The sequence below is a fragment of the Benincasa hispida genome, chromosome 7, assembly GCF_009727055.1.
Source record: "Benincasa hispida cultivar B227 chromosome 7, ASM972705v1, whole genome shotgun sequence".
In the NCBI taxonomy this organism is placed as follows: domain Eukaryota; kingdom Viridiplantae; phylum Streptophyta; class Magnoliopsida; order Cucurbitales; family Cucurbitaceae; genus Benincasa; species Benincasa hispida.
This window is the reverse complement of record NC_052355.1, coordinates 33,677,348-33,702,593: the sequence shown is the minus strand read 5'-3', so window position 1 is coordinate 33,702,593 and position 25,246 is coordinate 33,677,348. Positions and strand designations below refer to the sequence as shown.

The 25,246-nt window shown below is 35.7% G+C and overlaps 1 protein-coding gene and 1 pseudogene across 1 annotated transcript; both read right to left on the bottom strand.

Annotated features, from left to right (window-relative positions):
• Window positions 1–630: 630 nt before the first annotated feature.
• Window positions 631–8,433, bottom strand: LOC120081387. Its single transcript, XM_039036217.1, has 3 exons — window positions 8,301–8,433; window positions 1,885–8,071; window positions 631–1,314 (listed from the first exon to the last, which is right to left on the bottom strand). Exon 2 carries the CDS (start codon window positions 8,057–8,059, stop codon window positions 1,892–1,894), a length of 6,168 nt encoding a protein of 2,055 aa, XP_038892145.1. The 5' UTR covers window positions 8,060–8,071; window positions 8,301–8,433; the 3' UTR covers window positions 631–1,314; window positions 1,885–1,891.
• Window positions 8,434–14,170: 5,737 nt separating this feature from the next.
• LOC120081062 overlaps window positions 14,171–25,246 on the bottom strand; it is a 35,550-nt pseudogene continuing 24,474 nt past the window's right edge.

Genomic DNA, 25,246 nt, shown 5'->3' with positions numbered 1-25,246 from the left:
TTCAGAAGTTAATGAGTCTTCTAATTGTAGAGAATTCTCTCTAGTCTAAATTTTCTCTCCTCACAAATGAAGAGAAAATACTCTATCTATAGAGTTCCTTGGTGGGTTTCATGAGCTTAGGTTTGGTTGGTTCATGGACTTAACCTTTACATCCAACTAGTTGATTTTGGGCCTTAATTGGCCATTAGACCAAATTAAGTCTATTTTTAGGCTCAATTGGACTTTAACCCAAATATTAATATAACTTGGACCAAATTAATTTGATTCGATTCAACGATTACAATGAAAAGACATGGCATTATCAAGATTTGATAATTTGTCTTCAACTTCAATTTGGGACATGTCAACCTTTAACGGCTCCCAAATTTAATTATTTGTAATTTCGTCATTAATTTAAAAAATGACGAGACAATTTGTGATTGATCCAAAATTCCTCATTCAACCATTAATCTCATTATTATTGTCAAAAAAAAAAAATGAAAAGCAACAATCATCATAAACGAAAATTTTATATACTACAATAGTATGAAGAATTTTCTACACTATTCCCACATTGTGTCAACCATACTTCTAAAAATAATGTGGAAAAATAATGTGGAATCTACTGACATTAATGTAAGATCCACAATATTTGTGAAGATAAATTTATAATGTCAACAAGAGAAATATGACACTCCAGTAGTGTAGAAGAATTCCCAACAAATGAGTGTCCTGTCCAAACTAATTAGAATCAAGCAATTCGATCTAAAGCACTTCCATTTTATATTCTTTCTAGAGCTATATTTCATCATTCAAACAAGAAATAGGCGGGTGGCAAAATCTCAATCATCAAAATCAAAATGAGGGCTCAGATTCTAAAGAACCCCATGATTCCAACCCCCAAGATTGCTATACAATGAAGCAACTATCCAAGCTGTTGCATGAAGTTTCAAAACCATATGACTTCCAAATAAGCCCCTTCAGCCTTCACTTCAATGGCTGTGATTGGAAAATGTCATGTACAATGCCAGATGTATCAGATTCAAAAGCCGGCCTCCGCCAAAAAAATCAACAGACAGTAGGTGGATAAACTTCAGCTAACATAAATTTACATTCAACTAAATACTACTGGGGAGGATCTACGTTACAATATTAAAACCTGGCAATATTTGAGAATGAAACGAAGGGGCCGAGCCTCAAGCAAACTCCAAATGGAACCGACAACCAGATGCGAATCTTCAAATGATGGTCTGGTTACCTCTTCTGGCGCCTGTTGTGTTATTCTCTCGTTAGCGGTGATGTGTTCTTCAGTTGACTATTGCATTTGTGTATTACCTGAAATTGTGAAATGATCAACATTATAGCCAAATATTGAATGCCATAAAATTGAGTGTATACTGAGTGAAATGGAGAAATACACAATGTTAGTTCTATCTTTCATGTAGAAAGCACTCCATGCCATTCTCCAGATATACATATATACCTATAAATTGACCACCGAGTAAGGGTAATGGTTAAAATCACTTGGAAAATGCTTTTAATAATTCAAAACCAGTTTTAATAGTATAAAAAATGTGATTAAAAGTATAAATTAAACATTGAATTGATTTTGAGGGATTAAATGTGTGTTTCATAGTGATTTTGAATATGACAAAAGTGATTTTAACCATTTCAAGATCACTCCCAAATATGGATTAAAAGTGTATGGGTATATGTGTTTCATAGTGATTTTGAATATGACAAGTGATTAACCATTTCAAGATCACTCCCAAATATGGACCAAAAGTGCACAGATGTGTAGCAATTGGAAGGCCACTAATTCCTTGAAAAAAAAAAATCACCACCACCAAGGTAAAAGAAACCTTTTTATCTTAGGACGTCAAAGCAAACTTTAAGTATGCATACCTGAAATTTAATCTGTGCTCTTTCCCAGAGATGAAATACCAAGTTGCGTATCCTGGTCCTTCATGGAGACAGGATTAGTATGTGTGTCTGAGTCTGGAATCGCTACAAGATCAGGTGCCATCGCCTGATCTTGGGTAGGATGTTTCTCAACATCAGATTCTATGTCCTGCTCTTGTGTGCCAAAATTGGATTCTGTCTGCTGCTCCTGGTTGGTGGCATCATGATCAGCTTGCAATTCTTGCTCACGATCAGATTGTGCATCCTGCTCATTGGATTTAGCCTCACCAGATTGCACTACATGCTCCTTATCTGCCTCACTATCACATTCTATCTCCTGCTCCTGACTTTTGGCATTATCACATTGCTTCTCCTGTTCCTGACTTGTGGCATTGTCGCATTGCTTCTCCTGCTCCTGACTTGTGGAATTGTCACATTGCATCTCCTGCTCCTGACTTGTGGAATTGTCACATTGCATCTCCTGCTCCTTACTCGTGGTATCATCACATTGCATCTCCTGATCCAGACTCGTAGGGTTGTCACATTGCATCTCCTGCTCCTGACTCCTAACATTGTCGCATTGCATCTCCTGCTGCTGATCTGCTGCATTATCCACTTGCTTCTCCTGCTCGTTATCTGCTGCATTGTCACATAGCTTCTCCTGCTCCTGATCTGTGGGATTACCATATTCCTTCTCCTGCTCCTGATCTGTGGGATTACCATATTCCTTCTCCTGCTCCTGATCTGTGGGATTACCATATTCCTTCTCCTGCTCCTGATTTGTGGGAATATCATGTTGCATCTCCTGCTCCTGATTTGTGTTATTATCATGTTGTACCTCCTGCTCCTGATTTGTGTTATTATCATGTTGTACCTCCTGCTCCTGATTTTTGTCATTACCATGTTGTTCCTCCTGCTCCTGATTTGTATTATTACCATGTACCTCCTGCTCTTGATTCATGTCATTATCACATTGCACATCTGGCACCTCATTTATAGTATTATCAGGAAGCAGATCCTGCTCAAGTTCTGTAGCATGGTTGGACTGCACATCCTGCACCTGGGATAGAGAGTCTGGCACAGCCTCATGCTCCTCCTCAGTTGTCACGTGATCAGGTTGCAACTCCTGCCCTTGCATAGCATCCTCATCGTGTTCCAACTCCTGGGCTGAGGTATGGTCTGGCTCAGTCTCCAGTTCCTGGGTTGAGGCAAGAATAGGCTGAGTCTCTTCCGGAGCCTCCTCACCAACTAAAACAAGTGGCTGTGTATCGTCTTGTTCATCAGCTACAGTAACAGGTTGAGTGGCCTGCTCATTTGCAGCAAGATCATGCTCAGACTCATGCCCCTCCGTAGTGTCAAGAACTTGTGTTTCCTGCCCCTCTGTAAAACCAGGAGCCAGCTGAGTTTCTTCTTGAGCCTCCTTCCCCATTAAAACAACTGGCTGCGTGTCTTCTTGTTCATGAGTTGCAGGGGTAACAGATTGAGCTTCCTGCTCTTTTGTTCCAAGAACATCCTCTTCCTCATGCCCCTTCACTGTGCCAAGAGCATGTTGTGTTTCTTGCCCTTCTGTCATGGCAGGAACAGGTTCCCCCAATAACTCCTCTGATGTTGTCACAAGTTCCCTCTCATGATCCTCAGTAGAGGTAAGAACTGGCAACATCTCATTCTCCTGAATTGTGGCAAGAACAGGTTGCATATCCTGCTCCTTGGGTATTGAAGGAACAGGCTGCTGCTCCTCGTGATGAACCGTGGCAGTGCCAATAATAGCTACCTTCTCTTGCTCCTGGCTTGTGGCCAGAACTGGCTGTGTCCCCTCCTGGATCATGGCAAAAGCTGGCTGCGTTTCCTGTTCCAGACTTGCGGCAGGAACAGTTTGCCCTTCGTGATGGGTTGGATTAAGATCGGCTTGCATCCTACCCAGTTGGGCAGTGTCTAGAATAGTGTGCGTCTCTTGCTCCTGGATGATTCCGAGAACTGAATGTGACTCTTCTTGGAGTGTAGTAATAGCTGGCTGTGTCTTCTCCTCCTTGATTGTGGCAAAAACTGGTGGCATATTCTGCTCCGGAGTTGAGGCAGAAACTGGTGGCTCATCATGATGATGAGGAGTTAGAGTGTGATCTGCTTGCATCTCCACAAGCTGGTTTGATGTGAAATTATGATGCAATTCCTGGTCTTGAGAAGTAACAGGAACTGATTGCGTCTCCTGGTTTGAAGCAAAAACAGTTTGCAGTTCCTGGTCATGCATAGAGGAAAGATCAGATTGCCTATCATATTGGATTGTTGAATAACCAGCCTGCATCTCCCCAAGATGAGCATTGTAATTAGGTTTACTCTCCTGATCATGGTGTGAACCAAGAACAGATTCCATTTCCTGGTATTCAATCGTGGAAAGATCAAGTTGCATGTCCTGGTCATGAATTGATGATAAATCGAGCTGCATTTCATGGTCGTGGAAAGAGGATAAATCTAGTTGCATTTCTTGGAACTGAGTTGAGCTAAGATCAAGATGCATTTCCTGATCCTGAAGTCTGGGAATAGGTGAAGCTTTAAACAAGGTAGAAGGAGTATAGCTGAGCTGATAATTTACAAGTCTTGGTCCAAAGATGCTGAACCTTCCAGCACTGCTATAAGCAATTTCCGCATCAGAAGATTTTTTGAAAACTACCCTTGCACGACCACCCTCCCTATCAACTTCTGTCTCAGATTCTCGTAAGGGTCCAAACCGCCTAAACATATTATTCAGGGTTTTTTCTGATGGCACAGAATCCACCTCAGAAAAGTTCATTACAAGTTCAGCGGGAGATGGCTGATATACAGAGGTAGTAAACTTCTCAGCTGTCATAGCAGGATTTCCAGCAGAATGTCGCTTCTTGTACGGCCTGCGGCTTCCTGGAAGAGCCTTTTCTGGCTCTGCAACTGCGAGTTGGTAATCTCGTTTTCTGTTTTTACGAGGTGGCTGCACTTCAGTCCCATTCTGGATTACCCTGTCTGTCCAGTAAGTGTCACTCATGTCCTCAAATTCAAAAGTCTGTGGTGAAGCAACAGTAGAAGTAATTTGTGCTTTCCTCCTACCACTGATTCTGTCCAAGGCCTCCTCAATCCCAGGCTGCTGCCTCAGAATTAACGAATCTCGAAAATCAGTGAAAAAACTGACAATTATGTTCAAGAAGCTGTAATCCTTCATGGGATCACTTGCCACTAGTTGAAGTTGACCGAGCAATTGATCCAGGGAGGAGTATTCTGGAGGAAAATTTACCCTCCCTCTTTGGGCATCATCAAAGTTCTGGAGGAAAACATCAGATTCATAAAGTGCATTCCCATCAAAACTTCCATCTGGCTTTTGGAACCTCTCACTATTAGACTTGACGATTGGAGGTGTACCAGTCAACTGACTTGCAACCCGACGAATACAATCCCCAATTTTGAAGGACTGTTTAAGAGATGCAGTTGCAGAAACCTTTGCAACAGAAATAGTTTTCCTTCCATCTGGCACACCAGTATCATCAATAGCATGTTCAACAGTCTTCCGTCTCTTAGTAGAAGGTGACACCAATGTGGAAGTCGTCCTTGCATCAGACCAATTTTCTCCATCTATATTGTCAAAATTTTCACCCATTAGTTCATACAAACTCTTTTCTTTTTTCTTAGGATACAGACCATCCTTCAAATTATGTTTGCGTTTATGATAAGATTTACTCCGACCTTCCAAATTCTCCTTACAAGGAGACGTCTGTGCATCATCCTGACAAGGAGCTGCATGGTGAACAAAATCACTTGATTGCATTTCAATGCCTAAACCGTCTAACTCATTGTCTGCCAGCCCCCCACAAAACTGGAACTGAGGCAAACCACCAAACTGGAATTGAGGCAGGCCACAATACCCCTTTAGACGATAAAAAGCTGTCAGCTGGGCCTTAGCTATCACTAGTTCCAAACGGTCACTGCCATCACATGGAAACTTCGCCAAGTCCCTAATGTATTCAATTAATTTAGCCGGTTCAAATGATATGGCACTGGCAGATTTATCTACACCATATCTTCTAGATGATTCTTCTCGAATACCAGCATTTTCAATAATCTGACATTTAATCATGTCATATGCTTCTTTGGGTGTGCAAGCACATGCTAGCCCCAACTCTGATCGTCTAGAGACTTCTTCTAGAGCACACTCAACAGAATTTTGAAAAGCTTCTGAATGGCTTTGCATCTCTTCTTGAGAGAAATGCGTCCGAAATGGCTTTAAATGAGACACCTCATTCCAAGCAAATGTACGATCCCCAAAATAAGCAACCAAAAAATAGTCCTTTTTATAATACTTCATTGCCTTCTCAGAAGAATCAGACGGATCAAATATCTGACCTGGCCACCAAGGATGGCTCCTCACTTTACCCCACACTAAATCAGAAACAGAAAAATCACCTTCATTCTCTGCTGGCAGGTGATAACGAGCTTGACGCAATTGTACAGAACTTCCAATTTGATCGTCATCATTATCAATACCTGTCACATCTTCCATTTCTTCCTCACCATGTAAACCCATCTGGTTACCATTGAAATTTTGATCAACTTCCATTTCTTCCACAGTCTCAAAATCAGCCAGATTATTATCGATAACAGCATTTTCCTCAACTTCTATGCCAATACCCCCTCCTTGTCCATTGGATTGAGAATCCGGCTCCATATTCCTGCATTCTATCTGCAGAATCAAATTTTGCTCATTTTCAGCAGAAACTTCAACACTCGGAGCCAAAACTTTACCATCATTTTCTGTTGCAACATCTACCTCAGCACCATGGTTTAGTTGACTTGATGGTATTGAATCCATACTCACCACATGTTCAGTAACAGCTATAGATGGACCCAAATCCACCACATTTTCAGGAACAGCTACACTTGGATCTAAATTCTCACTATTAAGTGTCTGTGCTGCTATTTCTGTGACTTCAACTGACTTTGGCCCCGTACACAAGCCAAGCTTTTCATCACCAGCAATCTTCTTCTCATGAGTCAAAATGCTATTGGGAAGTTCCCCTCCTCCAGCAACTTGGTTCTGATCATCTATATGATCACTTTTTCCTATATTCTCATGCTCCGCCTCAACTATACAACTCTCATCCCTTTCCAAATTAGAAAGGTCTTTCTCTGAACCATCACTCTGAGAAATAACTTCAGGATTCAAATCCTTTTCAGATAACATGTCGGGATCTTTTTCAGTAGCATCTTGGCCCTGTGAATGTGAATTTTCACTACCATCGGCAGAAGAAGTTGAAGTCTTAATTCCAGCATTCCGTGCATCAACATCTGAAACTCCAAGTCCTGTACCCTGCAGGCCAACTGGTGTATCAATAATCCGCTCTTCCTCCACACTCCTCTGACCTGTTCCTTTTTCCAGACTTTCTTCCCCATCACTTATTGAAGCTTCCTCTTTTACAAGTTGGCTTCCCCCATCTGTATGCACTAAGTCTTCTCCAAACCCATTCTCTGTGGGAGAATTCTTTGATTGCTCAGAATGAACCTCCACTCTCTGCGGTTCTTCATTGTTCAAAACTTTATCATCTGGACTATTATGGACTAGATTATCTTGACTGGATCCCACCCGAGTATCTACATCCATAGCCTCCTTGTCCTTGCTTCCAGTGTTTTCCTCCTCTCCACAAATAGCTTCAGTCTCTCTGTTCACATGACCTGCAACTGTCGAAGAATCATCCACCCGAGCATCATTATCAAGAACCATTGCATCGACAGCTCTTTCATCACCCTCCTCACCTTCTTGAGATGTTCTTTTCATTGATTCCCCATCCCCTGATACTCTCTCACTTTCCATGCCACCAGAAACCCCTACATCAGGCTCATCAATGACACCGGCATCTCCACAAGGAGATATCCCAGCCCTCTCGGGCTCCTCCCCAGTTGAACCAACATCCAAATTCCCAGCAGTTCTATCAGTACATACACCATCAAAATAAACGTCAGAACCCAAAACTTCCACCATAATATCCTCACCACCACCATTACAAACCCCATCACCCCCTTCCGCTCTCCCCACCTCCTCAGACAACGAACTCTCAACCCGCTCCTTACTAACACTAACACCGGAATCATCCACTAAATGCTCCCTAGCAGTGACAGTTGACTCCGAAACACTGCCAGAAGCATCTCTCTCATCCGGCTCTTCCATGAAAAACAGAATCTGGGTAATTTTTAGCAAAAAGGGGGGCAAAAAAATCAAGGAAAGAAAATTAAAACAAAAAAAAAAACTAAAAAAACAGCTCGGACAAAAACATAAGCCCTAATTAAGAAAACCAGACGGGATCTAAGAACCGAAGAAAGAGTGAAAGATCATAATTGAGAAACAAAAACATGTTTGAATTAAAGATAAACAGAGAATTGCAAGTAGTAAAGAAAGGAAACGAGTGTACCTCACTGGATCTTTCTCAGAACAAAAAAAAAAAAAAAAAAAAGTCTTGTCTCTGTGAAGAGAGAGGCTTTGGGTTTTAGAAGGAGATCCTGAATTTTATTTTGGAAAGAAAGCTTCCGAAACCCGAAAGAGTTAGAATTAATTTTAATAATAATAATATTTCATTATTATTACCTATTAAAAAATAAGAGGAAAAAAAAAAGCATTCATTCTTTTTTATGGTACTTTTGCTCTAACCTTTCAGTAACTGGTACGGCTAAGCTTAAAAAAAATGCTTCATTCTTTAAATAGGTTAAAAATGTTGTGAACTCAAGTGAGAACACATATACCAATAAAATATAATATTAAAATAAATTAAATATAATATATAAATTTAAATATAATAAATTAACAAAATATAAAATAAAAATTCTCAAAATTCTCCACTTTCTCTAATTTCATGAACTTTACCCAATGTGTGTATCTACCAAAACCTAGTATTTATAGGCAATTTGACAAGTATTAGGTGAATTACATAGATACTAATAATGTGTAATGTTGAGGCACATGGACAACACTTTGGAAAATAGAGCATGACACATGATCAATTGACACAACATGAGCACTTAATGGACATCTATTATCATAATATTTATAATACTCCCCTTAGATGCCTATTATATATATAAAATATGTTTTGTTAAAATCTTACTAGAAAAAAAATCGAATGGGAAAAAAATCACAGTGAAGGAAAAAGAGTACATATTTCATATGATTTATACTCCTAAAAAGTATATTTACTCCCCCTCATGGAGACATCACGTAAGATATTGAGTCACCGCATTCCAATATTGTGTACCAATTTTTCAAATGTTGTAGTAAGTAATGCCTTTATAAATAAGTTTGTCAGGTTATCTTTCGAACAAATCTGTTGTACAGTGATGTCTCCATTGTCTTCAAGATCATGAGTGTAAAAAAAGTTTTAGTGAAATATATGTTTTGTTCTATCTCTTTTAATATATCCTCCTTTGATTTGAGATATGCATGTTATGTTGTCTTCATATAACATTATTGAAAGATTTTTATTAGAAGACAAATCACATGTTTCACGAATGTGTGAGTCATTGATCTTAGCCATACACCTTCTCGACTAGCCTCGTGAATTGCAACAATTTCAACATGATTTAAGGAAGTAGCCGTAATGGTCTGTTTCACTGACCGCCACGATACAGTAGTTCATCTACACCTGATTAGATAACCTGTTTGATATCTAGGTTTGTGTGGATCAGATAAATATCCAGAATATGCGTAACCAACTAGATCCAAATTTGATTTATTTGAATAAAATAAACTCATATCAATCGTTTCTTAGAGATAACATAGTGTATGCTTAATTTCATTCCAATATCTTTTTTAATGGAGAAGAACTATATTTTGCTAATAAATTTACTGAAAATGCAATATCTGATATACATTAGCAAGATATATAAGTGCACCAACTACACTAAAATATGGTACTTCAGGACCAAGAAGTTTTTCATTATTATCTCAAGGTCAAAATATATATTTCTTCACATCTAGTGAACAAATTTCCATTTGAGTGTTCAATAGATGTGCTTTGTCCATATAAAATTTTTTCAAAACTTTTTCTGTATAAGTGGAATGATGAACAAATATCTCATCGGTTAAATATTCAATTTGCAAACCCAGGCAAAATTTTATTTTTCCAAAAATTTTTCATCTCAAATTATTTCTTAAGATATTTTATTGTCTTTGAAAGCTCTTTAGGAGTCCTAATTATATTTAAGTCATTAACATATACAGTTATAATAACAAATCTTGACTGTGATTTCTTTATAAAAACTTAAATCCAAATGGTTAGGTCCTTTTGAAATTACTAATGTTTTCTCTCATGGTGCAGTATAAATCAAAAGTCTTAAAACAGAAAAGATCTTTAAGGTGAACGGGCACAGGCTCAAAATCTATAATGAATGACATGTAAACCAAGTCAAGTTGAATTGGACTTGTTTTTAGCTAATTCCTCATACACATGATACTCCTCTTCACCAACATCGAGCAAACGACGATAAAAATTTGCAAAAATAGGACAAATTTTCTTTTCCTTTTCTTTCTTTTCATTTTTTTCGTCTCATTCATTTTCTCTTTCTTATTTTTAGCATAAATAGAATAATTGATTCTTTTCTTTTTCTTTGTAGGTCAACCTTCAATATAAAAAAAAAAAAAAATACAAAAGCAAGGAAATTCTCTCTCAAGCAAATAAATTATCAACAACGAAACCAGAGAAGTTTCTCTCTACATCCCTTCTTTTTGCTTTCTTGAATTCATTTGCTTGTTATAAACATTGAGGACAATGTTCCATCTTTAAGTTGGGGGTGGGTAAACGTTACATGTTTTTTGCTATTCTTGTGACTATTCTTTAATGAACTTAAAATAGCCCTCCCTAAAATTTTTGCATAGCTGGAACCCTCGGGCATCTGAGCTCAGGATTAATAGATTGTTGATTACTTAGATTGATTACATAGATTTTGCTATATATGAATAAATTTGAGGCTCTGATTCATCTCGATGATATAATTTTGATTCTTTGATAAATATGTCTATTGAATTCTTTAAATCTTCAAAAAACTATTTTTCCTTAAATTCAATAAATTCATAATTGAAAATTCATATTTGCACATTCATATAAATCTCATTCACTTTGATTCTATGCATCAATTGTGTTTACTCAATCTTTTGATTCTTGTCAATGAAATTTTGATGACGCACTCTTTCTAGTAAGGATACAAATAAAATTTTAGATTTTTAATTTTTTTCAACTAAAAATTTGAAACTCATTTTTGAAAAGAAACTTTCTTTCCTTTTAACTTCATTAAAAAAATTGAATACTTAGTCCTTAGATTTATTTAGAACCTTGAAACTCTTAGAAATGTTATATCTACTTAATTTTCTTTGTTACCCCGATAGGACAAACTTTGGTCCAAAAACAACCACTAGAAGAAATTTGGACTTTAATGTTGGTTGACAACCGACATTAAAGACCTTTAGTGAAATTTCCAACCGACATTCAAGGTCTTTAATGTCGGTTACAACCAACATTAAAGACCTCCGGTGAAATTTCCAATCGACATTAAAGCTTGTGTTTTTTTTTTAATTCTTAACCGACATTGAAACCCGAATCTGTCCTCTTTTTTTTTTTTTTTAATTTCATTGTCGAATCCATTTTTTGATCAAAAAGTATAACATGACACATCATCATCGAACACTGTGGCTACGACATATTATTCATGTTTGGATTGTAAATCTATTACATTTAATCCACAAATTCTGCTATAAAATTATAATTTAAAAGACCGTACAATAATTCAGGCCTTGAAAACACAAATTACAAGTAATACAAATAGTATGATTTTACAAACACTATGAGTTTACTGTCCCTCTCCACTTGGTAAGTATGGATCCCTTCATAATTCTTCTTGAATAGACCCTGCTTCAGTAGTGTCTAGTTATAGGCATCTTTGTCTGACCACTGTTGTTCAAAGGATCACAAACAAAAAAGGTTTAAGACAAAGGATTGCAAGTGAAAATATGATCAGACAAGAAAAAGCATAAAGAGGCCGCGATACCAAATCTTTACTCCTTTGTTGCACCTGCAAAACAAGAAAACTCAATAGTTGAATAAATGAGAGAATCTTCTTTTTCAAAATTTTTACTCCTTTTTTAAGAATCTTCTTTTTCAAAATTTTCGACAACATAACGATGCTACCACAACAAAACCAAAAATTTACCTTGAACCTGTTCAAAGAAACACACTCCCAAAAATATTTCACAACCACTTGTTCTCAACAGAACTATCAGAATTCCCAAAAAATGAATATTCAAGAACACATATATCAATAAGCAAATTTAACTCACAATGTACTTCAAATCTCAAAAGTTGTAACAAAAACTACCATAGTGCATGAATAATCCACAAAGTACAATAATGCAATCCACAAATCAAGCACCTTGAATCAAATCTAAACTACAAATAAATAGTACCCATGAGTCATTAACGGATGTTACATTCTAATCCAATATGGTCCAAAGAGAAATAAACACACTATAACTTCTCAAATAGGAATTTTCATATCATTAGAGTCACTTGAAAACACTTAGAAACTGTGCTTAAAACTGCAAGCATTCAAAAATGCACTTACCAAGAACAATTTTTACGTGAATTCCTTGTTGTTGCAAGAAATCCATCTCCTCCCCACCCCTTCCAAACACCTAAAAGAATACACAAACAACACCATTAAAAGTATATGGTAGAGGAAGAGATTGAGAGAATACAAATGAACATAATTGGAACAATCGGCTAGAGTGCAGCTTTAGTAGAACATAATTAAATGGAGCACATGGCAAATAGTAAAGCACTATACTTTGGAATCGAATCATGACATTGATATCAATAATTTGATCCTAAAACTTTATATATCATATCTTCGCACATTAGAAGAAACATTTCCACTTTGGATCCTGTTAAGTAAAATTCAAAAAATACACATGTAGCTTTTGATGCTTTTCATAAATGAACTACTTAAAGAATTTAATTAATATGGTATAAACTAAGACTTCATTTTCCTGTCTAGTCTTTGATTGCACCAAGGAACAGGTGAAAATACATGAGGAAGAAAAACAAGTCCTTCGAAATCCCAGAAATGCTTAAACGTTAAGACTCCATTTGATAACCACGTTAGACTTCTTACTATTTTATTACAATACTTTTTTAATGTGAGGACCCATAGACCTTACACTATGTATGGTTGGTTTTTTAGATCCAGATAACGAGAAGCAATGAGATAATTCCTCCTAATGATACATCTTATGCCATCAGTTGATTAAAAAACATCAGCACAGATGCAACGACTATTCATGTATAAGATGTCTGACATTCAACATTTTATTAAAATTGATGAATCTATTAGCCATAAAATTGAATTTTGTCTAATGAGGTAGTATTTTAATAAAACAACAGCCGAAATGAGAGATTAAACTCCAGCCTCAAAGGAGGGATTATGTACCAAATATAGCTTAATATTTCACTTATGAGTTTGGCATGTCAAATAGAACATTAAACTTCCAATCTTATGTCCAATAGGTTCGTGAATGTAAATAAATATTGCATAGGTCAATGACTTATGAGCACAACATAATTGAATGCATGAGAACTTATTAGACATAAAATCAAATGTTTAGGAATTAATTATTTTTAATCTTTTAAAGTTTAGATACTTATTAAATACAAGAATCAAGAATGAAAGTTAGAGACCTAGTAGACACTTTTTAGAGATTAAGGCACTATTTGACACAAACTTGGAGATATTTGTAATTTAACCTTTAAACTTCTAAAGTAAGCAGCTTATGTTTCAGAAGTCTACCTGTAGTCAGCTTTTGTCATATCTTATGCAAGCTGAAACACGGGTCAATAAAGGAGTGAAAGATAATAAACTTCTCCCTAAAGGAAACAGAGAACAAAAATTTAGAACATCTAAGCCAAATTTAAAATAAACTGGATCAAATAGCCAAAGAGAAACTCTAGTTCTTTCTTCACCTTAAACTCATTTGAAATATGAAAATATACAACAACCACTTGGGGAAGGGGAGGGGGGTTTAAAATGGTGGAAATAACAAACTACAGGTTAAACGCAAAACATGTAACTGCTCAGTCAAAAAAGACTCCCCCACATGATTCGGTACACGAGATGATTTCATGTTTCTCTAGCCTATAACTTTATCTTCCTAATAAACAGCAACTGCAAGAACTTTAGAGATATCATGAAGTAAAAATGTGCTTCAGTGCACTGATACAAGCAAAAATGCCACAAGCAAAAATGCCACATTTCTGCCATTCATGGAATGATTGTAAAGACATAATCGAACTTGCAGATATTGATAATACTCTCAAATTTTAAAACAGAACGACATACCAGTAAGCTCTCCAACACCTGAAATGTTAACTTATTCTGAATCTGATGAGTCTGATCTCGTACTTTGTCGTACACTTCTCATGGTTTGTGCATTAGATTTTGAAGCATTTATGGATGATTCACCTTCATGGAAGATGACTTGACATTTTGCCAATCTATCTTCCAATTCCTCTGTGCTGAATTCGTTAGTTCCACCAAGCTCATCAAATCCTACCTGATGGATTCACATGAGAGAAAGGTAATGTTAATAAAAACAACCATAATTCAGTAATCAATGGTGTATTATCATAATGGACATACCACATAGTCATCTACTTTTGCATTCTTGATTAGAGCAAGGGTTGGAAGAACAACGATTTTCAACTTCTAAGTCAGAAATGGACTTTTCTCAACGTTAATTTTTACAAAACGTGTCTCAATATGTTGCTTTGCCAAAATGCTCAAGTGCTTGTCCATAACCTGTAATTTGTGTGAAAATACATTGTTCACCATTAGAACTCCCCAACTTCTCTGTCAAATATTTGTTTCCGCAATAGTAGAAACCCAGCAGAAAAAAAAAACCTTAAGATTCACTCCTAAACGTCCGCACAACATACAAATAAAAACCATTAATCAGTGCCCTTCAAACTTCAAGCATAAAAATTTAAGCAACAAAAAAACAGATAATAATATGCGTTAAACATTTGGAAAGCTACTACTCAGATTGAAATATGGAGTGGGAACAAAGAAAATTTCACCTTTGAATGGATCTAACCCAGAGATCGAAGAATGAAATAGATCTGAGTTGGAAGAATAAGGATCTGAGCCACAATGACCGACTGGGCTACGACGAAAGGGACCTGAGCTACAATGATTGACTTGTACCTTTGATGGCTCGACTTCAACTGAATGGACGACTGGGCTTGTACCTTCAACAACTGAACGAACGGTTGGGCTTCGACGGAATGGATGGTGGATCTCCTAACCAGAAGACGACTAGATCTACTATACTACGTGTGAAGAACGACAAATCTTCCACGACTAGATCTAAGATCATTTTTGTCTTGATGAGATGATCTTCCACAGCAAATCTTCCACGGCAATCATAAACGTAACCTCAAATCTTCCACGACAAGATTTGAGAGTGCGGCGTGGGCGGCAGTCGATGAGATGGTGTCGAGTAGGAACGGCGAGCGGCGGGCGCGAGTGCAGTGATTGGTAATGGAGGGAGGAGGTGCTGATGAGGAAAATTGGGTTTAGAAAATAAATGAAAAAAAAAGGGGGGGGGGGATGGGAAGCGGGAAATGAAAAAATGGGGGGGAATGGGTTTTTTTTAAAAAGAAAAAAAAGAAAAGTGGATCTTTAATGTCGCTTTTAAACCGACATTAAAGGTATACCTACAATGTCAATTTAAAACCGACATTAAAGATCTGCTTTTTTAAGAAAAACAAAACAGACATTATACATCCGGTTTCACTTTTTCCAACCGACATTAAAGTCCAAAATTCTTGTAGTAAAACATCTTATTTTAGAGGCAAATCTAGATATTGAGGAATAAAAAGGACCTAGTGTAAAAAAATTTCCTAAAAAAAAAGGAGAAACAAGCTTGCGAATTGACATAACAAAATAACATAACCTTCACTAACGTGGGTGTGCATGAGTAAAGGTGGAAAGAGCTATCTTCATCGTATTTCTGTTAGGGCCCGTGAGAAAAGAGTGATAGGTTTCCGATAGTGCAAGTGTAGATGTTATCCCTCTAAGTAAAAGAAATAACAATTATGTTTGGTGTGTGTGAGTATATAAAAAGGCACCCTTGTATTAGAATTGCCTCTATCCAATGCAAGTTAGGTACATCATAGACCGATAACTAGGCAGTGTAGGGTGAAGAGGAATTGAAGGTTGGATATCTTCTTTTTATTAGTTTAGGCTTTTAAGTAAACTAAAACTAGATAGTCTTTTCTTTTATGATTTTGCAAGAAAAATACCTTTTCTTTTCAAAATAAGCTTTCAACCTTTTGCTAGCAAAACTTTGAATTTCTAAATGTTTGCTTATATCCTTATTTCCTTGATTGTTGAGAAAAGAGATGAGAATCAATTCATTGTGTGCAAAACACTTGAATGTATAGATCAATTGGATGTGAAGATGAAGGTGTACCAACTTGAATTTGTCAATTTTGAATAAAAGAATGAAACTTTGAATAACCAATAAAAAAAATTCATGTTTTTGTTTGAATGTATGCATATTTCTAGCTTAGGCTTGCTTAGGGATAACCAAGAGTTTAAGTTGGGGGTGTTTTGTTAAGTTTTTAAAGAATGTATATTTTCTATGTTAATTCCCCCAAAATTGTGTTGATTATTTATTTTAATTGCTAATTTTGTAGGATTAAACGATCTCCGAAGTATTTTGGAGTCATTACAAGAAAATTGTATCAGAAAGATAAAAATAACCAAGAAAATCAACAAATTGAAGAGAATCGAGTAAACACCCAGGAGCGCATCAAGTAAGGTTGTTGGATCATCAACCATCGAGTATTTAGCAGAATACTGTCAAATAGCATCAAGTAAAGACTATCGAGTATTCAACCATCTTCCATCGAGTCATCGAGTTTTGTCTGATTCATTTTCCATCAAGGGCAATCGAGTAAAAAGCATCCAGAGCGTCGAGGATCGAGTATTGACCGCCAAATGTCGAGGAACGAGTATTAAACAGAAAAACTCGATGCATTCGTTCTTCTTTCCGGATTTTGATGTGATCCATCCATGCGTTTCGCGAAGACTTCCTATTAGTATAAATGAGTTCAATTTTTCAACGAAGACAGAGAGATATCATTTTTTGGAAAATCCATCATTTTCTTGAGAGAAAAAATTAGAAGTAGAAAAACCCTTTTTTTAGAGAGAGATTTCGATTTCCAAGAGCGATTCTTGTAATTTTTCTGTGAGATTGAGTCGATTTGTACTCAAACTTGTATCAATATGCAACTATCAATGGAATGCTTAAAAAACTTCAACTTCCATGAGTAAGTAAATCTTTTTCTTGGGGTACGATGTAATTAGGCATTTTCTTGAGACTTTTCTTGAACTTTCTTTTGAATGTTCTTACTGAGATCTAGAATAAAATTGATTAAGATTGAATTGACAAATCAATTTTTGTATGCAAAAATTACATGGTTCTATAACAAAATTGGAATTGTATTTGAAAGAATTAGTAGTCTTGATAGAAAATGTGGACTTCTTTTCCTCTTTTCTTTAAAGAATCTATTAATTCAGAACATTCATGTAATCAATCTTGAATTTTCGGTCTTTTGATTTCAAGATTGGAATAGTTAAGAAAACTCATGAGTTCAATGCAATTTAGGGATTAGTTGTGAAATCTCTTTAGGAAGCAATTAAGACCTAGATTAGGGTTAATTGTGAAATTAGCTAATTAGGGCATTAGGAATTTATTCTTAATGAGCTATTGAATAATTTAATTGCATGATTTCTTATTAAGTCAATGATAGAATTGCCTAGTTATATAAAATCCCCAAGATTTCATTTCCATTGAATTTTATCTCACAATCTCTTTCTTATTTCTCTCATCAATAAATTTCCTATATCAATTCTTGTCTTTTGCTTAGTTAGTCAAATTTTAGGCCAATTATTTATGGTTCTCTTGGGATCGGCCTCTTACTTCCACTATTACTACGTGTTAGTTCTAGTTGTAGTTAGAGTTTAAATAAATTTCATTTGTTTTTGGTAGATAGAATTAACGATACCTACTTTACACTGAACACTGCCACATCCAAATTTGTCATATAAGATGTGTTAAATATGTCATTATCCTGGTGTGCAAAATTTGCTTCCACATTTTTCTCTTTTTCCTTTAAGAATGTTTGATAAAGATCAACTAAGTGTTTTAACATACGGCAAGTATATGACAATGGCTAGTCATTTCGCATCGGAAGAATTTATTCTTAACACTTTTTGAACTCTTAGCTCGTGGAGTTTTTTTCTTTGTGATCATCATTTTGTGTGGTTCTTTGGAAATTTGAATGATTAGAACGACCATCACGAAAATAATAATTATTTCTTCCTCTAGCATAGTCATGACCATGACCACAACTTCGACCACGATTATTACTAAAATTCACAGCATTCACTTCAGGAAATGGTGTCGTTCCAGATGGTTGAGATTCATGATTTTTATTAATAATTCTTTGTTTTGTTTGGCCACGAGAAAACATGAAATTAGTTCAGAATATTGTTTAAAACCCTTCTCTTGATATTACTACTGCAGAAGCATATTCAAAATGTAGAGTCTTCTCTAACATATTGATCTAAAATTTTGGAACCTTAAGTGCATCTATTTACGACAAACTTTAGGAAGAAAATTTGTTTTCTAATGATCACATTTTTATGGCATCCAGGTGTATTTTGGCATCAATCACTAATAACAAATAACTATTACCATTGATATCAAATGATACAAATTATAATTTTATAATATATTCATAGTAACATTATTACAAAATATTATATTTATATTAGAAATTTAATATATATCAAATATGTAAAACAACTTTAATTTATTAATTATAACGAAGAGAGAAAAACCAACATACCTTTAGGACCTACCTTTAGCAAGAAAAATGATAGGAGCTCGTGCTAATAACGTGTTGTGAACTCGAGCAGTACAACGAGAATACGGATACCATTAAAATATAATACTAAAATAAATTAAACATAATATATAAATTAAAAAAATATAAAATAAGAAATTTCTCTAAATTCTCCACTTTCTCCAATTTTCATGGACTTTTACCTAATGTATGTGTATCTACCAAATCCCACCAAATGCAACTATTTATAGGCAATTTAGCAAGTATAAGGTGAATTACATGGACATTAATAATGTATAACGTTGAGACACATGGACAACAATTTGGGAAATGGGGGCATGACATATAGCCAATGGACACTAAGTATGAGCATCTAATGGGTATCTATTATCATAATATTTACAATAAAAATATTTTTTTCCCTCAAACTTGATTTTTTTTTTAAAAAAATAATGTTATTTTAATAATTATTGACAAAAATGTGGTTCGACTAAAATAATTGACAAAAATTGGGTAGTGAAATCATGGACCCAGTACACGATTGTAGATAAATTGTGTACCCAGTCCACGATTCAACCCAAATTGTGGATGGGGTCCACGACTTCCTTCCACATCATGTGAATCAGCTGTTGACCTGACGCTGACCTATCATACGACTGCCACATGACTGACATGCAACTTTAACCACATAATCGTGGACCAAGGCCATGACTTTTTAACTCGGTACCGAGTACATGGGTTAGTGGTCCCAAAAACCCCACCCTTCCTTCTCCAATAAGTTCCTTCCTCATTTCCAACATTTGTCTTTCTTCCTCTCTACCCCACCCCACCGCCAACCGCCATCCATCATCCACCGTTCGCTTCATTGTCCGCCTTTCTCCATGTCGCCATCAACCATAAATATTTTTTTCTCCAATATATGAGGCTGTGGCTTGTTTATCCATAGATCTAGTATTTTTTTTAGATGTATGCATGAAAAATTATAGATTTGAACTAGTTTTGTTTAAAACGTGGGATATCTAGTGTGTAAAAGCTGTTTTTCTAAGATTTCATATTTTATGACTGTTAGATTGGATTTAACATTTATTTTCTGGATTTTTTTGGGTTTGGACTTGAAAATTTGGATTTTTGTTTTTGTAGTTTATTATTTTGGGAAGTGGCTTGGTAGTTATTTTGGATTGTTTAGGTTATAGTTTGTTTGATTTTTTTTTTTTTTTTTAAAAAAGAATTGAGCTGATCTTGAATTTGAGTTTAGACTTGGCTGTAGGTTTATGATTTTTTTAAGAAAAATTTTTGGATTGATCTTGAATTTGAGTTTGGATTATCTTTTAGATAAATGTTGGATTAGACTGTTAGTATTAAACCTATTAAGTTAGACTAATATTTTATCAACTATAATAGTTGTAAACATTTGAGTAAATATGTCGTTGCGTCCTAATGATTTAGTAATTCTTGAACCTAGAAATACTGGGGACGGTGATATTGATGTCAAACTTGATGAATTATTTGGAAACGATGGAAGTGCAAAACATGTAAATGAGTTAGTACCGTCAGAGGTGTTCACCCAAATAGATTGGGACATTACTAATTCAATCTGTGAATAAGGATCAACGTTGAAGGAAAAGAGTAGATGTGTAGATAATTCTAGTTTAATACAAAAAGGAATGTTATTTGATACTAAAGAAGATCTACAACTAGCTGTAAAAAAAGTACTGCTTGACAGAACACTATTAGATTTTCATAGTAGAATTGAACCAAGATATTTGGTATATGAAATGCAAACAATGGAAGGATGGTTGTGATTGGAGGTTATGGACTCATCGACGTAAAAACTCATGGGATGTTTGAAATTACTAGACTTAAAGGGAAGTACTCATGTTTGTACTCAAAATTGACATTGGATATTCATTACTTGATTCGAATTTTATGAGTGTTGAAATTCAAAATATGATTAAAGTTGATCATGGGATTCCTGTGGCCTTATTCCAAGAAGCAATTAGAAAACAATATGAGTATAATGTTAATTATGGGTGCATGACAAGCAAAGAGAAAGCATTGATTGTTGTGTTTGGTGATTGGGAGAAATCATATTCAGAGCTTCCATATTGGTTGAGTGTTGTTGTGCATTACAATCCTGGAACACAATCAAATTGGTATTTTCTTTCGTCTGATGTGCTAGGTATGTTTATTCTTGGTCGATTTTTCTGGTCTTTCGGTCTTGCAAGAGAAGGGTTCAAATATTGTAGGCCATTAATTCAGATTGATGAAATTCATCTTTGTGGAAAGTATAAGGGAAAATTATTGACCGCTTTATCTATTGATGCAAACGGGCATATATTTCCCTATGCTTTTGCTATTATTGAAGGAGAAAACTCGTCTAGTTGGTCATGGTTTTTGTAGGCATTGCATGAATATGTTACCAAATGAAATGATATTTGCTTGATTTCTTATAAACATGAAGGCATTCTTCTTTGGTTATTGACTTGAAAAATTGGACACAATAATATGATAATGGGTACCACTATGGGTGGATGATAAACAATGTAGTTGAATGTGTGAATGAGGTTTTCAAAGGTGCTAGAATGTTACCGATTACTTCTTTGGTTAGGCAAACATTCAATCGCAAAATACTATATCTTGAACGTCGAAGACAAGAGATAATCGATGCACTCGATCGTGGGACATATATATAGAATATGCCATGAAAAAGCTTAAAAGCTTGGAAAAACGAGCATCTGCACAAATCCAAACACTGCTTAAATATGATTTCTCCCTATAACGGCCAACACACAAGTCGCGAGCTTGAAAGAATGGGCTTGTTCTTGTAATAAATGGCAGTCATTCAAGATTTCATGCTCTCATGTAATTACACTTCGTAATTACATGCGTTTGATATACTTATCTCTTATTGATGAATGCTACAAATTGTCCCATTTTAAGTGATGTTATAAAGGTCGCTTCCATCTAATACAACATCTAGATTATTGGCCAAAATTAACATTTACAAAAGTTTATCCAAATGCTGACTTACTAAGAGAACATGGTCGACCAAAAAGTATGTGAATTCATAATCAAATGGATTGGAAAGAGGATAGCCAAAAAGTTTGATGTATAATTTACAAGGGAGAAGGACATAACAAATGTACTTGTCCATAATGTACATTAGGTGCTTCCTCTTCGGGCCATTAATGACTTTTTCATGTAATAGAATTTGTTATGTAATTGAACTTTCTATGTAATTGAATTTGTTATGTAAAGGACATTGTTATAGAATTGACTCTATTAATACGTGTTTATATTCTTTCAGTATTTGTGCATCATGAATCTTGGTCCTTCTAATCCTGTGCAACTATATTAACAAAATACCCATTGTACATAATCGATATGGGATAGTTCTTCTATTGTAGTTTTGGGTTGTCGATAAGGGAGACATTTGGAACTATCCCATTTGATCTATGTATTATGTCACATCCCCTCCCGAGCTTACCTCTCGCCCAAAAAAGGTGTAAAGGTAGCAGACATTACCTTTTTGTAATACCTTCTATCCTTTACCTTATACTTACCAACCACATCCCAAAGCCGAAAACGTTTTAAAAGGAATTTATTTCATTAAGAATACATCAATGTTCATACTGGTTCACAATTTTAGACATTGTATCACCATATCCAAAAATCCTAACATAAGCTCTAGGACGAAATGATTTTCGCAATCAATCTGCCGACAAACTCTACCGTTTAGTAGCACTTCGTAACGCTCTACTTCTACTATCTGAGCAGGAGAACAAAACATTTGGAAAACATGAGCTGGGAAAGCTCAGTCGGTGGTATGCTGAAAATAGGTTTTGTTTTCAAAATTCGTTTTGGAAAATATTTGCATAGAAAATTAATCACAGGATCACATTAAAGTATGAATGATCTCAGTCTGGTAATTGAGAAGATGTTGGCATGATCATATGTTTCTCCATAAATGCAATGTTTCAACCAACCATAAATTCAAGGACGTAGTTCCAATACCCAGCACAAGCCATCGAATGTGCACATATCGATAATATCCTGCTAGACTTACTCGGGTATGCTGACAATCGCAGCCAGATGTCCACGAGATATGCTAACAATTTATCCCGAGTACAGTTCTAGTTTCCAATCAAATACATGCATCCACACAATTCCAGAAAATAGTCATAGTATCAGAAAATCACAAGCAAACATATTTCCCGATCATGCCATGCATTTTTAAACCATACTTGTAATTATATATATATATAAATATATATAACATATAAATTCACAAAGACATAGAAAGTAGAACCACTCACAATTTACCGGGAAAAGGGTTTTCAAATCTACTATACCTTATATTTCTCCTAAATCCCGAGCCTATATTAACCCAATAATCAACTTAGAATCCCATGTTTAGGGTTAAAATAATCTTAGAATATTATCTTAACCCCAAACCTAACTTACCAACCCAATAGATACTATACTAAACCTTTAGATTGGAAAATATAGCTGTTGGACATAGGGTTGGGTTTCCTCCAGCACTGTTGAACGCAAGGTTGCTCCTCACAGACAAGTTGAATGCAAGGTTGGCTTCTCTTCAAGGCATAGGTGAGCTCCTCAATGCATGGTCACTCAAAAATTCCTCTAATCACTTTCTTCTTGAGTATTTTTCAAGAAATTTTTGAGTTATGGAATGAAATGTGAACCTCAGAGGGTATTTATAGGTTTTAAGTGTTGGGATTGGTGTCCTAATTCTCCCGAAGTCTCGTTGTTTTGTAAAGATATACATTGTTTACTGAATAAAATAAATGTTATTTAATTCTGCATTTACTCATATCCAATAAATAAAGCTCCTTGGTTATCTTATGTGAACTTAAGCATGTATATGTGTTATACAAGTGAATCATGCCTTACGTGATAACCTAAATAGGTCTGTAGTATAAGGATTAAGGTGGGATACCTGATCCTGATGACACTATGGATACGACCCGCTTTATGGAGATTTACAAGTGTTGTAAACTACTACAGATGGTACATCCTAACCATTCATGTGGAGACGTGCGAGCGAGGGTGTCCTATACAAAAAGTTTGTATAAGATCTGGACCACGAGATGACTAGACTCTGTATATAACGTCGTTGATACTAGAGACTTGCATCTCACCTAAACGACCATAGGTGACATGACCTCAATCTTGAGTGTTTTGGGAACTCATGCCTTTGAGGGCGGTCCTTTGATTAATATGGGTGAGAGTGGCCAGGTTGCCAACTCAACATGCCTACCTTTTAGGGGACTTGTCTGATCTGGGAGCTGGGAACTCAATCCACAAGATGGAATTCATTTCTTTTCCGAAGTAGGGATAAGTAGAGAGATTGTTTCCTTAAGGGCTGATTCTGGGGCTTGAACATAGTGGCCACAACTTCTCTTTGGAAGAGGAGACTCAGTCATAGTAGGACTATGACTTATGTTCATTAGAGAAACCAGTGGTACTTAAAGAGATAAATGTAACTACAAGGGCATAACGATTTTTGGCCCAGTTGTACTTACAAGCGATCTGTGAAGGGTTGTCGCACTGCTGATTGATTAAGATGGACACATAATATATCTGTAGTAAGGAGAGTTCAGCTGTCGGTCTTTAGGGGAGTGCCTGGCAGTTATGGTGGATCCCGTGACTAAAGAGTTTAGTCAGTTATTCACGTACCTTTAAAGCTTCGAGCTATAGGTTCATAAGGTCCCCTTGGTAGCTCAATAGATTCAGTTGAGGATCAGTTATTGGTGTTGATTTGAAATGTTCAAATTGACATGAGATATTTTGATTATATATGATATAATCGGTATAATGTATGAGATACATCTAGTAGAAGATTGATGTAAATGAGATTTATATTAAGTACCAACAAATAGAAAAAGAACTATGGTTTATATGTTTCATGAGATGAAATATTAAAACTATAGGTTATAAATATAGTATGATAAGTTGGTTATCATTTATATTTATAATAATATTAATTATTGGATAATTAATTTTTTTCTTTAATAACCAATTGAGTGGGTGGTTATTGAATTCATGGTAACCGTGAGATAAAAGAAAATGGTTTCCTAATTTTAGTAACTGTTGAAAAGTTTTTTGAGATTTCTCTCGGTAAAAAGAATCTCACGGAATTGTCAAGTAAACATAGATTTACTAAACGACAGCTTGGGCTAGCTAAATGATCGTGCAGTGGTGAGTTAAACGATTGTACAATATTTACCAAATGATCGCATAGCTTTTGTTAGACAATCACTTACCCAAGGTAAACGATCGTGTAGTGTCTGTAGGCGATAGATCGAGATAAACGATGAGCTAAATGATCGCATAGCTTTTACTAGACGATCGCATAGCCTTAGCTAAATGATTGGGCATTA

What these genes read in the sequence shown, in the direction of transcription:
- LOC120081387 (XM_039036217.1), bottom strand. Translation starts at nt 8,059, where the DNA reads ATGGAAGAGCCGGATGAGAGAGATGCTTCTGGCAGTGTTTCGGAGTCA.